This window comes from Physeter macrocephalus, chromosome 15 (assembly GCF_002837175.3).
Source record: "Physeter macrocephalus isolate SW-GA chromosome 15, ASM283717v5, whole genome shotgun sequence".
Classification (NCBI taxonomy): Eukaryota; Metazoa; Chordata; class Mammalia; order Artiodactyla; family Physeteridae; genus Physeter; species Physeter macrocephalus.
Window position 1 is genome coordinate 29,100,507 of NC_041228.1, and position 16,963 is coordinate 29,117,469.

General features: G+C 35.2%; 1 protein-coding gene across 1 annotated transcript in view; it reads left to right on the top strand.

Moving 5' to 3' along the window:
* Positions 1–16,963, top strand: part of EIF3E (eukaryotic translation initiation factor 3 subunit E) — a 59,672-nt gene that overhangs the window by 40,360 nt on the left and 2,349 nt on the right. The window contains exons 9-12 of the mRNA XM_024129961.3: positions 541–642; positions 1,956–2,065; positions 15,976–16,078; positions 16,371–16,505. Coding sequence (XP_023985729.1) covers positions 541–642; positions 1,956–2,065; positions 15,976–16,078; positions 16,371–16,505 — 450 coding nt within the window. The remainder of the gene's footprint in view (positions 1–540; positions 643–1,955; positions 2,066–15,975; positions 16,079–16,370; positions 16,506–16,963) is intronic.

Sequence of the window (16,963 nt, forward strand, 5' to 3'; positions counted from 1 at the left end):
TGGAGCTTGGAACTTTTTGTTGGAAGGTCACTACCTACATAGCTCCAGAGTAGTGATCTTTACATAGAATATAATTTTAATAGTCCCGAAGTTGTACAAAAGCTATAGCCCTAGTGATTGATTTTTAGTGAATTTCTTAGCAATAACTATGGGTTAAAAAAGAACTTAAACATTTATTTGATCTAAGAATAATTTAAGTACAAAAAGACAGTTTTATCCTGAAAGATATGAATACCCTTTTACTTGGAGAAGTTCATCACTGTTTATTAACTAAGGGAGACTTTTGGCAGTAGAGGAATTTGAAAGCTTTTGGAATGGTTCTAGGATGAGAATTTAGAGAACTTGGTCTGGAAGGCATTATAAGGTTAAGGTGTGGCCTGCAGTCAGGATATGAGCAATTGCTTTGAGAAGATAATACTAGGTAATTTGTTAGAAATTAATGGTAAGGGAGGAGAAAATAGGAAGATTGGGCTATTCTGGGGACAGTCTGCTAAACAATGTTGAATCAGATCCAACTTAACCTTTGACTTAATTTTACAGGAGTCTTACACATATAAAGACCCAATTACAGAGTTTGTTGAATGCTTATATGTTAACTTTGACTTTGATGGGGCTCAGAAAAAGCTAAGGGAATGTGAATCAGTAAGTACAAATTTTTACTTACAAATTAATAATATTCTTAAAATTTTGAATATTATAAAAGTTAACCTTGCAGGGTTTTATTAAAGTAATTATATCAGAAATGTTTATTAATCTTAATATGCAGATTATTTAGAAATGTGCTGGGTTGAAGACATTTTCAATCTTATTGCCTGAGTCTATCCCTTTCGTTAGGACAGTTTGTTAAAACATTGGGGCATTATAAATTCACACATAATTTCATGTCTTATTCTGAATGAGTAAATATGTGAAATATTTTATATATATGGGCAAGATTATATGGAATTTTCCATCACAACTGTAATTCCAGTGTGTTACATAAGCAGGCCTATCTTCAGAATTTTTCTCATGATTGTATTTATCATTTGCTATAAATCAGTCAAGCTAAGAGTGTGAATTTTTTAACTACCATGTCTTCTGTTAGTTGGTAGAAACTAAAGTTCTGTGAGAGCAACTGAAAGAGTTAGATTTATGGTTTTTTTGAATAACTTAGTTTGCAAGTTTTGAGAAACTAAGAATTTACCTGTTAAAGGCATTTACCAAATCTACAAGTTACTAGCTATCAGTTTCATTTTTGAACCCAGATATTAGCACAGAAATGGGAAGAGTTTGTTGAAGGACTTAAGATCTTATTTGTCTAAGGAAAAGGAAATTATGTAAGTATACCTTTAGAGGTGATTTTCAAACATTGGACAAAATTAGAATCCAGTTTAATAACTTGTGTACTTGCAGTCAAATGTGACATTATTAAATATTGGTGTATGTTGTAATACTAAGTATCTAGGCCTTGCCAAGGCAGTGGGGCACTTGGTTGCTGTTTTTGAAATTAGAATATTCTCTTCTAAGTATGTTACCATCTGTGGAATAGGTGCCACCCTTCGAATTTTTTTCTTTTGTAGATTTTCAAGTCTGCTTACTATCACAAAAATATGCATATCTTTAGTCCATTCATAACTATTTTAAATAGCTGGAAATATGTTATCTACAGAGCATTTATGTAGGATAGAGACAGGACAAAGCTGCTTTGTCACAAGATTGCTCAAGTCATCAATGGAACAAGGAAACATTGCAGTTCTTAGCTCTTTTTCCTGTAGCATTCATTTACTTCTTGGTTAAATTGTTAGAGACTTGAATATAGTGTTCTAGAAAGTGCTGTGGTGTACAACTTGTGATAGGTGAGAGAGAATTATAGTGAATGGAATAATGAGTAAAGCACAAAGAAAGTATTTGTGACACATTTTTCAAAATTGCTTGTCAGCACCGTTAATTTTTTCTTTTATATTTTATATGCATAGGTGCTAGTGAATGATTTCTTCTTGGTGGCTTGTCTTGAGGATTTCATTGAAAATGCCCGTCTCTTCATATTTGAGACTTTTTGTCGCATCCATCAATGTATCAGCATTAAGTAAGAGCACTCTGATTTCATTTGTATTTTCTACTTCTAAATTCCTGTAAATGTTCATTTATTGTAAAGTTATACTTAATAGGATTCCAGTTAATTGGATTTTTATTTTATTTCTCTTTGCTTTAGAAAAAAAAGGAAACATTGTCCTAGCAATTTATTAAAAATCCTAGTAGCTTTTGTTTGAATTCCGGGGTGCTACAGTCCTTCTTTATCTTCTGTAGTTTCCATGTGTGTGGGAAAGCATGATTTTTGAAAATGATAACTTCAAGGCAGTAGTATGATTGTCAGTTACCTTTTTAAAGAGTACCTTTTAAAATAATACTATTATACCATTACGTAGGGAGAAAAGAGCAGTGACCAGTTTTAGAATGGTTTTTAACGGGTTCAAATAAGGAGTTAGTCCTTAGTAAATTGGAAATGCTGTTGAAAAGACCACATTTGGTAATCATTTCAGTTAATTGAATTTGTTTTATTTAATTATGTATTTGAATTCTCATATAGTAAACTCTTGTGACATCCTAAAATGTTGAAACATGGAAAAATAATGGTGAATTTCAGTTGGCATTTTCTCTTGTGTGAGGAAATTATTAGGAAAAAATTGTGAAACTTACATAACCTATTAGAAACTAATTTTACATATTTGAATTTGAAAAATAACAGTGCCCTTTGGCCACAGATGAAGTCGAACGGTAAATGCTCCTTAATGTTTAAAAACTTACTACTTTAATGTTTGCCTCTTAGGAGTTGTATGTAGACCAAAGTTTTCTTTAGTGCCATTTGTTTTTGCTAAGGCAGCCATACTTGCTTGCCTAATTTTAGTGGATTGTCATTGAAGTGGTGACTCAGAGTTAGAATTACAGTGTGAGCGTGAGACCTTTTCTATGGGAGTTGAAGCCTTGACCTGTTTTAGTAGTACTTTAGCTAGCAGACATATAATTTTAAAAATCTGATTCTCTTAAAGAATACATGGAATTCCTAAAATGTCATTCGTTGTGAAATGCAATATTATGTATATGAGTATACGTATTTATGTATACATATATGCAGATAAAATAAGAGCTCCTTCACCTTGTTTAGCCTGTACCTCTCTTCAGCTTTCCTCCTGACTCTATGGAACCATACGACTGACTCTGGAAACCCAGTTTTACAAAACACTGATTCAGTACAACTTCTTTGTTTTGTAATTCCCTGTTTATAGCTGAGAAACTGAAGGCTCAGAGACATTAAGCAGCTTAGGGCTTATTTAATGAAAGAGGCTGAGCTAATAGCTCTCTGACATTCATTGTCTTCACCCTCATTATAAATTCTTTCTTTTTCATTGTGAGCAATTGATATTTTTAGAAACAGCAGATTTAGACTGATTTGTCATAAGTGTGTCACTTGAGCCAGAGGATAAAGATGGAAACCATAAGACAGTGTTTAATTTTTTTGTGCGAAATCTGTAGAATTTTGATTTTTATTTTACAAAGAGTTTTCCTGAAGCAACTGCGAACTTTCTGAGTCAGATTTTCTGTGTATGCTATGCTATGCTGTGTAATAAATAGGGCTACTGTGCTGTTCCATTTAGGGTGGTAATTCCAAAGCACATCAGGATTGAGAACCATTGCATCAGGTCACCAGTTTTTTTTAGGCACATAATTACAGCCTGCTAGGGTAATGAAGTGAAAAACCAGTGATTTAATATTTTTAGTATATAATGAATTAAGAAGGTGGAGGCAGAGCATAAAGTATAGCTTCATGTGAGCAAAGAAATAATTCTTTTTAGAGTAACAGTGAGATCTCAGGTTGTAAGGTTTAGGGGGTGATAGTGGAGAGTATGTGGCCAATAGGCTCAGTCCAGGGGGCTACGCTTCTTCATGTTTTTAGAGCTGCTTTAATGGGTTAGGAATATGGCTGAAAATTATGTTAAGCACCTAAGTTGGGCTTTTATAAGTACAACAAATGTCTTAATTCAGACCCCAAGGACTTGGAATCCTTGATAATGACCAAAATAGCTAATGTTTACCTTCAAACAATCCATAGAAAAAATTATTGTTCTCTAGTCCAGAGGTTTTTAAACCTAGCTGTACATCGGAATCATCTGGAGAACTTAAAAAACCACCAACAGCTTAAACTTAAGAATAGATTTTCTGGCTTTACCCCAGACCTTCTGAATCAGAATCTCTGGGATCAAGGTTTGAGAATCTGGTTTAAAACTTCCCAGGTCCAACCCCTAAAAAACTGAAACATTGTCAGGGTGGGGAGGGGGAGATCTCAGCATCTGTATTTTTCAAAGCTCCTCTAAGTAACTCTGATGCAAAACTTCTTTTTTTAAATTGCGCTTCTTATTTTGAGATAATAATAGATTCACCTTCAGTTGTAAGAAATAATGAAGAGATCCCCTATGCCCTTTACACAGTTTCCTTCAATGGTAACATTTTGTAAATAGTAAAATCACAGCCATCATTATTGTTGTTGATATATTCAGATACAGAACATTTCTGTCACCACAAGGATTTCTCAAATTGCTCTTTTATAGCCATACCCACTTCCCTCCCACCTCTCTTTAACCCCTGGCGACCACTTATCTGTTCTCCATTTCTGTAATTTTGTCATTTCAAGAATGTGCAACATTTTTTAAAAGATAGTGTTCAACTTTCTTTTTTTAAATATGATTTGCTTTTATTTATTTTTATTTATTTTTGGCTGCATTAGGTCTTCATTGCTGTGCGGGGGCTTTCTCTAGTTGTGGCGAGCGAGGGCTACTCTTCGTTGGCGGTGTGTGGGCCTCTCATTGCGGTGGCTTCTCTTGTTGCAGAGCACGGGCTCTAGGTGCACGGGCTTCAGTAGTTGTGGCACATGGGCTCAGTAGTTGTGGCTCACGGGGCTCTAGAGCGCAGGCTCAGTAGTTGTGGCGCATGGGCTTTGTTGCTCCGTGGCATGTGGGATCTTCCCAGACCAGGGCTTGAACCCGTGTCCCCTGCATTGGCAGGCAGATTCTTAACCACTGCGCCACCAGGGAAGCCCAGTGTTCAGCTTTCTAAAGAGGGTAAATACATATGATATACATTAAGATATAATTAGTTAAGAGCAGTGTAACTAGTACAGTTGTTGAAGAAGAAAATATTACAGATGTGAATGAGTGCCTCTTGGAGCATAGCCTCAGAGCTTAAAATCCAGAGGAAGAAACAGATATTAAATAAAGATAAGATTACAAATTATGATAGGCATTTTGAAGAAAAATACAGAGTAATTAGAATGACATGGACATTATTTGTATATTGAAAAATCAGAGAAGTAATTTGGATTGAAGGTTCAATGAGCTGATAATTCTCTAAATGGGATATATTTAAGTAGACTCTTCCACCATATATTAATTATGACAAATTACTCCATTCACTAGTTTATGCTGGCCCATCTCTGCTGCTAATTAATTTAAAGTTATTTGATATTCGATCTTTTTTAGGGTTGGGCGGGGAAGATTTGTCTCTGTCTTCCTTTCTGTCCCCCAGCAGATGCATATCAAATGCTATTCAGTATTATAAAACACATGGTTGTTTATTAAATAACTCTTTCCATTTGTGATTTGGAACATTCTCTGTTGATAGGATTCTTCACTTAAGTGGCTGTAAGCACATGTGATAGTCTTATCTTTGTAAAAATGCATATTAAGAATGTTTTTATCGGTTTATATACAACCCTATAGATTTGTAGGATAAGTTTCGAATCTGTTTACCATAAAGTATGCAACATCTGTCAAAAAAGATTACTGTGGTGGGATTTAATTTAGTATAGCCGAATAGTTTATCAGATATGGTGTGTGTCTGAAATTTAAAAGCTGTTCTAGAATAATTCTTGGACCAGTTTTCAATTGTAGATAAAAGCAAAGTATGGAAGTAATATTTTGAATGTGTATGATAAACATTTTGGAGCATACATTAATATAATTTCCCTATGGGGGTTAGTTTTGGCTTTTCACAAAAGTATGTATTTGCCAACTGCTCTTGCATTTAAGTTATGAAGTCATTCTACTTTGCTTATTTTGTTAAGTAACATTTTAGATCTTAATATTTTTCTTAAAGTTTCTATTACCATGTAGCAATTTGTATTCTTAATTATACTTCCTGATGTTAGAAATAAAAAGGTGCGTTTCCAGATGGAGATTAAATCGTTTTAACAGCCATTATCACTGCATTTCTGTGTTAACTATAAAGTAATATACTGTCTTTTTTTTTTAATCAGAAGTTTCTTTTTTTTAAAATTTATTTATTTTTATGTTGGGCTGCATTGGGTCTTCATTGCTGAACGCGGGCTTTTTTCTGGTTGCGGTGAGCAGGGGCTACTCTTCGTTGTGGTGCTCAGGCTTCTCATTGTGGTGGCTTCTCTTTGTTGGGAGCACAGGCTCTAGGTTCGAGGGCTTCAGTAGTTGTGGTGCACGGGCTTAGTTGCTCCGCGGAATGTGGGATCTTCCCAGACCAGGGCTCAAACCCGTGTCTCCTGCATTGGCAGGCAGATTCTTAACCACCGCGCCACCAGGGAAGCTCTATACTGTCATTTTTGACTAATGCGATGTTGCAAAATTCAGTGAGAATTTTCATTTGTCACACACTGAATTTAGCATTTTCTCAATTTTCTCTTGGTTTCTTTCTATTTCCTCCTAATCTTACAGTTAAACACAGTTTACACTTAACACTTATTCTTTAATTAGTTGTCATAGCATATAGTTACAAAAGACTGGTGCTCTTTGGATATGCTAAATAGTTAGCCACAGTCTTCAGTGAAAAGCAGGCCAGAGGTTTCCATAGCTTAATGCTAAAGTCAATACTATTTGAAATAAATTGTGCTTATCAAATAAAATTTGGAAAGCCAGGTTATTTAAACAGGTAATTCATATGCCTGTGAAATGCTGGACCCCAAATCCTTATTTGTTAAGATACATTAGGGCAGGGACTGTGGGAGGGTTCAGAAAAGGGAGACTGTCTAAAAGATTAGTCATTGAAAACCTGATAGACAATCAGCCTAGAGTTGATGAAAGCCTAATTGGTTCTCTAGATTTAGATTTATATATTTTATGTGCTTAAGTGGGACCACTGGTCTTAATTACTTCCCGGAAAGAAGAAAAGTATCTGGTTTAGTGCTAAGAGTCTTGAATGTTTTATTAATGAAATTGAATAGAGAATGAAATACTTATTTTTTCTATGCCTTGAAATAGCACTTAGGATTCTATTTTTTTCCCCCCAAAGGAATGATTTATATTTTTATTTAGTCACAGTTACTAAGCTTTTCCTTTATGGTACTGGATTTTGTATTTTATTTAAAAGTTCTTTCTCATAATAGGTTTATATGCTATTTATATGTTTTCTTCTAGGAGCTTTAGGGCTTTATTTCTTCTGTTTGAATCCATCAATGATTTATTTGGGAATAGAGAGTAGCTCCCCCCCACCCCCACCACCCCCAATAGCTAGCCAACATGATTTACTAAAAAACTATCCTTCCCCCCACTTATTTGAAATGCCACCCATATCACATTTTAATTTCTCATTTATATATGGGACTTTTTCTGAACTTTTTAATCTTTTATAAATTGTGTGTTGATTTCTGAACTTAGCACCAAATACGTGCTAAGTTAACTTAGTACCTTTTTTCAAATAAGGTAGATCTATAGTATGTTTTAGTATTCAGTATTTATTTTCCATGTAATTGATAATTTCCACTTTTCCCTCATTTGCTTCATTGTTCTTCTTAATGTCTTTTTCATTAATTCTACTTCAGATTCTTTGCCAGTTTATAAATCTCTTCTGAAAATTGATTATTTTATTAGTTTTATCTTCCTCAAAAAAATCTGGACTCGTTGCTCTTTCTGCCAGGTGCATATTTATCTCTCTTTGTCGTTTGTTCTGGGGATTTCCTTAGCTTGTCTACTATGATAGCACTCCAGTTTCTTGGACATTATGCCTTCCTTTTCTTGGTTTATTATCATATTTGGTAATTATCATATTCTTCAGCGGCTTTATAAGGAAGGATACTTTGGAGGTAAATATTTTCACATCTAAAATTGTGTATTTGACTCTCATACTTGAGTAGTGGTATTGCTAGGCATGGTATTCTCATTTGAAAACTACTCCAGAATTTTGAAGATGTGATTCTCTTGCTTTCTAGCTTTTGTTGTAGGAGTCAGAAGCCATTTTTATTCCTCATCTTTTATACAGGTGTTTTGTTTTCCTGTCTAGAAATGTGGGGGGGAGAAGCTTTTTTTTTTTGTCCCCATTGCTCTGAAATTTTACAGTGATATGCCTTAGTTTAGGTCTGTTTTAATTCTTCGTATAGGACCTTTTTAATTTGGATGCTCATGCTCTCCAATTCTGGGAAATTTTCTTGAATTCTTTCTTTCTTCTTTATGTTCACTGTTTATTCTTTCTGGAACTTCTATTGTTCAGGTATTAGACCTGCTGGACCAGGCTTCCAATTTTCTTATCATTTCTCTATTTTCCATCACTTTGTCTTTGTGTTCTACACTCTGGGATATTTTCTCAACATCTTTCAAATCTTCTGTAGATTAAAAACAACAAATCTCTAATGTTATTCCTTAATTTCCAAGAGCCCTCTGTCACTCTTTTCTCTGAATATTTTTCCTTTATAGCATTCTGTTCTTATTTTATGAATGCAATACTACAGTGGTTTTTAATTTTGCTAAGGATATCAGTGATAGTTTTTGTTGTTTTAGTTTTCTTTTTTTAAAATTGAGATATAATTAACATATAACAAAGCATTACATTAGTTTCAGGTGCACAACATAATGATTTATTTGTATATATTGTGAAATGATCACCATAATAACTGTAGTCAGCATTCATCGCCACACATAGTTGCAAATTTTTTTTTCTTGTGATGAGATTTACTCTAAACTATAGTCACCATGCTGTACATTATATCCCATGACTTACTTATTTTGTAACTGGAAGTTTGTACCTTTTGACCCTTCACCCAGTCCCCGCCCCCCTCCCCAATCTCTTCTCTGTATCTACGAGCATTTTTTGTTTTAGATTTCACGTATAAATGAGATCATAATAGTATTTGTCCATTTCTGTCTGACTTAATTCACTTGGCATGATGCCCTCAAGTTCTTTCCATGTTGTCACAAATGGCAAGGTTTCATTCTTTTAATGGTTGAATAATATTCCTGTGTGTGTGTATCACATTTTGTTCATCCATTCATGCATTGATGGTCACTTAGGTTGCTTTTGTGTCTTGGCTGTTGTAAATAATACTGCAGTGAACATGGGTTTAGGTATATCTTTTCAAGTTAGTGTTTTCATTTCCTTCGGATAAATATTCATAAGTGGAACTGCTGGATCATATGATAGTTCTATTTTTAATTGTTTGAGGAACTAGCATACTGTCTTCCATGGTGGCTATACCAATTTACTTTACCACCAGCAGTGCACAAGTGTTCCCCTTTCTCCACATTCTTGCTAACACTTATTTCTTATCTTTTTGGTAATAGCCATTCTAACAGGTGTGAGAGATCTCATTATAGTTTTGATTTGCATTTCTCTGATGATTAGTGATGCTGAGCACCTTTTCACGTACCTCTTGGCTATCTGTATGTCTTCCTTGGAAAAATATTCAGATCCTCTGCCCATTTTTAAATCAAATTACTTGTTGTTTTGATATTGAGTTATATGTGTTCCTTCTGTATTTTGGGTATTAACCCCTTAAATACATGGTTTGCAATATTTTGCAATATTTCTCCCATTTGGTAGGTTGCCTTTTCTTCTCATTGATGGTTTCCTTTACTGTGCGGGGGTTTAGCTTGATGTTTATTTTTGCTTTTGTTGCCTTTGTTTTGGGGTTTGTTTTTGGTATCAGGTCCAAAAATCATCACCAAGACTTATGTCAAGGACTTACTACCTGTGTTTTGTTTTGTTTTTTAAGGAGTTTTATGGTTTCAGGTCTTAATGTTCAAGTCTTTAATTCATTTTGAGTTAATTTTTGTATATGGTGTGAGGTAGTGGTCCAGTTTCATTTGTTTCCATGTAGCTGTCCAGTTTTCGTAACACCATTTGTTGAAGAGACTGTTCTTTTCCCATTGTATATTCTTGCCTCCTTTGTCATAAATAAATGAATGCTTGGGTTTGAGCTCTCTATTGTGTTCCATGGATCTTTGTGTCTGTAATCAAAACAGTATGCCAGTAGCATACTGTTTTGATTACTGTATCTTTGTGATATAGTTTGAAGTCAAGGTGTGTGACGCCTCCAGCTTTGCTCTTCTTTCTCAAGATTGCTTGGGCTACTTGGGGTCTTATGTATTACTGACTTAACATGTTCAATATCATGTTGTTGTGTCACTTGAGCAGGAGAGCTCTTCAACTAAAAGATGGGAGTAAAGGATTTACACAAAATATTTAAAATGTCTTTTAAATTTATCTTATTGAAGTATAGTTGATTTACAGTGTTGTGTTAATTTCTGCTGTATAGCAGAGTGATTCAGTTATATGTATATATATTCTTTTTTGTATTTCTTTCATTATGGTTTATTACAGGATATTGGATATAGTTCCCTGTGCTATACAGTAGGACCTTGTTCTATATATAATAGTTTGCATCAGCTAATCCCAAACTCCCGATCCATCCCTCCCCCAGCCCTCCTCTACCTCAGCAACCACAGGTCTGTTCCCTGTCCTTGAGTCTGTTTCTGTTTCATAGATAAGTTCATTTGTGTCATATTTTAGATTCCACCTATAAGTGGTGTCATGTGGTATTTGTCTTTCTCTGTCTGACTTCACTTAGTATGATATCTCCAGGTCTATCCATGTTGCTGCAGATGGCATTATTTCATTCTTTTTTATGGCTGAGGAGTATTCCTTTGTGTATATATACCACATCTCCTTTATCCATTCATCTATCATTGGACATTTGGGTTGTTTCCATGTTTTGGCTATTGTGAATAGTATTGCTTCTGTGAACATAGGGGTGCATGTATCTTTTTGAATTATAGTTTTGTCTGGATATATACCCAGGAGTGGGATTGCTGGATCATATGGCAACTCTTTTTCGTTTTTTGAGGAACCTCCATACTGTTTTCTCTAGTGGCTATGCCAATTTACATTCCCACCAACAGTGTAAGAGGGTTCCCTTTTCTCCACACCCTCTCCAGTATTTGTTATTTGCAGACTTTTTAGTGATGGCCATTCTGACTGATGTGAGGTGGTACCTCATTGCAGTTTTGACTCGCATTTCTCTAATAATTAGCAATGTTGAGCATCTTTTCATAGGCCTATTGGCCATCTCTGTATGTCTTCTTTGGAGAAATGTCTGTTTAGGTCTTCTGCCCATTTTTTCGACTAGGTTGTTTTTTGTTGTTGTTGTTGTTATTGAGTTGTATGAGCTGTTTGTATATTTTGGAAATTAATCCCTTGTTGATTGCATCATTTGCAAATACTTTCTCCCAGTCAGTAGGTTGTCTGTTTTGTTTATGGTTTCCTTTGCTGTGCAAAGCTTACATTTGATTAGGTTCCATTTGTTTTTTTGTTTGTTTGTTTGTTTTTTGCTTTTATTTCTATTGCCTTGGGAGACTGACCTAAGAAAACATTGGTATGATTTATGTCAGAGAATGTTTTGCCTATGTTCTCTTCTGGGAGTTTTATGTTGTCGTGTCTTAAATATAAGTCTTTAAGCCTAAAGTATCTTCTTTAAGCTGCCTACTGACAGGATTGAGATTTTTAGTGTAATCTTAATAATCTGGAAGTTATTTTTGAGTTTGAAACCTAGATTGAATTAGGTATTTTTCTCCGAAATTCTGCCTTTTGATACATTTTGTCTTTTAACTTACTGATAAACTGAATTGTTTTAAAAACACAAAATTAACATGGTGTAGGATAGCTTAAGGCAAGTTTTTGGTTTTTTACTCTTTAATAGGATATTAGATTTTTAAACCTTTACTAATTTTTTCATAAAATCAGTAGAATGTAAGAGAATTGTGGACTTTGAGGATTTTCTCTATTATTTAATTACTTTTACTGTGTATATTTTCCTGTTAACTTGAAAGAAACTGGATTATTGCCACGTTCTCTTACGTATTCTCAGAGTGATTGGTAGCCTAGATAACCTGAGATACCATCAATAATTTACTAATCTTCTTGGACCTTATTTCAAGTTTTTCTTTGACTTGATTTAAAAGTAAAGGATCAACAAGCACATTGCAGAACAGTAAATCCCCAAAGTAGGATTATGGGTCAAAGTATGCAGACATTTGTGGGTCTTGATGCACGATGCCAGATTGCTCTAGCCATGATGGAATATGAGACTTAGAATATGTATGTAAAGAAAAAAGAGGGATGGAAAATTCTAGGTAGAGTTATACAGCATAGAATTTTCTTTCTTTTATCTTAAAATTTGACCTTAAATATTTCTTTACTTAAACTGCCCTCAAACTTCCAGACTGGAGCTGGTTAAACCCTTTTGCACTCACATAGCTCCTTCCACTTTTTCATCCTTACACTTAAAATAGTTGATATATTTGGGGTATTAGGTGATTGTCCCCTATTTCCCAGTCTCCAGCTTTAAACTTTATGAAAGTGGGGAGCAGACTGTATGTTGTCACAAACATCGAACATAGTTCATATTTTGTTGAATGAATGATTTGGTTGGTGTGTGGTATTCATGAGGAAGAATAAGAGAAGGCTGGAAAGTTAGATTGTAGCTAAATTGTAGAGAACCATGGAAGAGAAACTTGGAAGTTTGAATTTTATTGTTTTGGTAGAAGGACTCTATTAAAGTTTTTTTTTGTTTTTTTTTTTTTGCGGTACGCGGGCCTCTCACTGTTGTGTCCTCTCCCGTTGCGGAGCACAGGCTCCGGACGCGCAGGCTCAGCGGCCATGGCTCACGGGCCCAGCCGCTCCGCGGCATGTGGGATCTTCCCGGACCGGGGCATGAACCCGTGTCCCCTGCATCAGCAGGCGGACTCTCAACCACTGCGCCACCAGGGAAGCCCCTCTATTAAAGTTTTGAAAGGAATTTAGGAATAAACTGGTAGTTGGGTTTTAGGACTAAGCTGACAACTATGTAAAATAGATTAAGGAGAGACTCGAGGTTGATTAGTTAGAAAATTAGGAAATAGTAATGGAGCCCTAGGGTAGTGACTAGGGTAGGAATCAGACAATAAATATTCATTTAATTGCCTCCTGTATACTGGGCATTGTGCTAATTGCTGGATATACAGCAGTGAACAAAGAAGCTATGATGCATGCTCTTGGGGTACATGTACAGTCTATCATGAAAGCAGATACTCAATAAAACAACTACAGCTCTGTGAATTCTCTGAAAAAAATAGCAGGCCATGAAAGCATCAAACAGATCTGTCATGATTGGCAGAGGTGTCTTGGAAGGCTGATGAGGGTGCTGTTTTAGCTGATACCCATGTAACACATAGCTTAGTGAAGAAAAAGGTGGATTGGCCTTTTAAGCAGAAGGCACAGCATGTGCAAAGGTCCTGAAGTGGTTAAAAACATGGTATGTTTGATGAACAGAGAGGTTTAGTCTGGTTGGTGAAGAGGAGAGTCTTTTAAGATGAGAGTAGTTTGGTAGGGAACTTAGATTAGAGGCAGTGGTTAAAGAGATAATTGATAGGACTTCTCAGTTTGATATAGGCAGCAAGAAGAGGAATCTGATCAATAACTTAGGCTTGAGACTGAATGTTTCATTATAATTTTAATTATGTAAACAGCCTCCATAAACAAGTTCTATATTATAATTTTTAAAAATCTCTGTAAAACCAGCTATACACATTAGTAGCTACTAGGAATAACATGTCTATTTTGAAAAGCAGTATATAGAGATCTTGAAGATTGGAGTTTTAATATATGCAGTATAAATTGTTTTCATTTGTGCTTTTCAGAGTAAAATGGTCTTGGCCTCACTTTAAAGAGTTGTATTTTGGGGGAATACAGGAGACATACAAAAGAGAAATTGTTACAGGAGTTGATAAAATAATATCTTTTGGAAAATATGTTCTTTACCTTTAGAGTAGCAGCTTCAGATAAAAGTATTAGGCAGTTGCTTACTTTAGCAGCACAGAAGAGAATGAAATTTTTTTAAAATTTATTTATTTATTTAAATTATTTTTGGCTGCGTTGGGTCCTCCTTGCTGCCTGCATGCTTTCTCTAGTTGTGGAGAGCGGGGGTACTCTTCGTTGTGGTGCATGGGCTTCTCATTGCGTTGGCTTCTCTTGTTGCGGAGCACGGGCTCTAGGCACGCGGGCGTCCGTAGTTGTGGCTCGCGGGCTCTAGAGGGCAGGCTCAGTAGTTGTGGTGCACAGGTTTCGTTGCTCTGCAGCATGTGGGAACTTCCCGGACCAGGGCTTGAACCCTTGTCCCCTGCATTGGCAGGCAGATTCTTAACCACTGTGTCACCAGGGAAGCCCAGGACAATGAAATTTACACATCTCTAAAATAAGTCAAGTACCTGCAGGAAACACGAGGAGTTTATTGAGAAGCCACAGGAAACACCAGCTGCAGGAATTTTTCCTAGTCAAAAAAATGCCTGGTTCTTTCAGTAAAATGACACACTTTCCTACTTCTAGTAGCTTAAATAAAATAAGGTTTGGTTAGAGAGCAGTAACAGAGAATAAGATGCAACCTGATCATGAAATTGAAGTAGTAGTCATGGACTAATTGTTCTTTATGTTTGCTGAGAATGTGTACTTACAGCAAAATTGACCATAAAAAGACAGAGAACAGAATTTGACATGTAAATCCAGGGAGTTTTATGGTTGAGTTGGCTCATACTCATCATGATGTTTTTAACATCAAGCATATTTTAGGGATAAATTTTAAATGATTGTCTTCATAGCTTTAGTTTGTAATTTAGTGTGTAATGATTTTATTGATAGCCTAACTTAATTTTTACGTTTTGAATGAAATTCTTCTCTTTGACAATAAATATATAAAATAGGGATAGCACAGATTATATTATTCCCATAAAGGTATTTTTATTAACTTGATTGGTTACTTTTAGGTTGGGAGCTCTAGAATTATATAATTATATGATTGGCAATGTCTTGAATATTTATATTTTAAAATTGGGAATGCTATCAGATCAGGAATTTTAGTTTATAATATTCTAAGGAATTATTTTGTTACTGATATTCTGGGTTTTTTTTTCCATTAAACCAGTGATAACATTAGAAGGCCTGGCAAGTGTGCAATATCTTCAGTGAAGACAAGTAAAAGGGGACAGTTAATATTTGTGTCTAACACCTGTGTATGTGCATATATGCATACCATCTTTCTAAATACTGTACATGCATATGTAGATACTCTTTCATCAGGTGACTGACTGCCTTACCTACTAGCAAGGCTTGTGTTTGTGTTAATCCTGATAAATTAAGCTCTGCAGTGACCTCTTTTTCAACCTGACCATAAATTAGAAAATGAAGATTGGTTGATGACATCAAAGGCTTTAGATCAGGGTCTTGGTGTCTTTTTCCCTCCCCCCTCCTTTTGTGTTTTCTGTGTATGTGTGTCTGTCTCTTTTCCCTTAAATTCAGTGGCCATGTAGGTTATATAGTGTTCTAGTTCTAGGGAGTGTCCTTAGAATTTATAACAAACATACGTAGCGGCCCTGAGTTTTAGTTATGTGTTACATTTTATTATTCTTAATACTGATGTTCCTTGTAATAGGATTTCTGTAATACAGAATATGGGGCCCTACCTTCAAGGATCTTACAGTCTGGTTGGTGAAATGAGATAGATTGTGAACGGTACAAGATAATAGCACAAACATCAATAGTGCACTTGTAAGACTCATAATATTTAAGAGAAGGTGACCCATAAGTACTTAAAAGTTTCTATACAGAGCGTAGGTCAAAGACTATGTATATGAAACTATGTTTTTAGACACAGTTAATGTCATTTTTTTCTTTTTTCATTAGCATGTTGGCAGATAAACTGAACATGACTCCAGAAGAAGCTGAAAGGTGGATTGTAAATTTGATTAGAAATGCAAGACTGGATGCCAAGATTGATTCTAAATTAGTGAGTATTATGTTATCTGTGCAAAATACTAGATATCAGTTGCTGATTATTTGATACTTTGGGGGGAAGTTTTTATTAGGACGTTTATTCTATTAAGAATTTTTGTTTTAATGTATAATAGATTTTTGAAGGCAACAGCAACCTCCTATTTTGTGTTGTTGGATGAATATTGTCATCTCTGTGCATAAAAATATTTGCAACAGACATGTAGGTTGTGATGTCATCCTCATGACTTACCTGAGAAACTTGGTTGTTAACATTACAGGATCAGTTTCCCTCTGTCTCATTGTAGGGTCATGTGGTTATGGGTAACAATGCAGTCTCACCCTATCAGCAAGTGATTGAAAAGACCAAAAGCCTTTCATTTAGAAGCCAGATGTTGGCCATGAATATTGAGAAGAAACTGAATCAGAATAGTAGATCAGAGGTAAGAACCACACATCTTCTCTTCTGTCTGGGATTTAGCAATAATGTAATATAATTGTTACATGGACTTCATTTGAGAACAAATTAATTTTGGTTGTGTCTGATTCTGTATTTGTTGGGGGGATAAACATGTTATTTAAGAAATTACTAAATGGAAAAGGTTTCTCTTAGATGTATTATGCGTTAGTTAAGGCAGCAAAAAAAAATTAAGTGTTCCTAGTTTTACCATAATTGGTTTTTTTTTTCTTTTACCCTTCCTGTGTGCCTTCATTATCTCATTTCCTCAGTGTTTTCAACACATCATTTTTTTTTAACATCTTTATTGGAGTATAACTGTTTTACAATAGTGTGTTAGTTTCTCCTTTACAACAAAGTCAATCAGTTATACATATACATATGTTCCCATATCTCTTCCCTCTTGCGTCTCCCTCCCTCCCACCCTCCCTATCCCACCCCTCT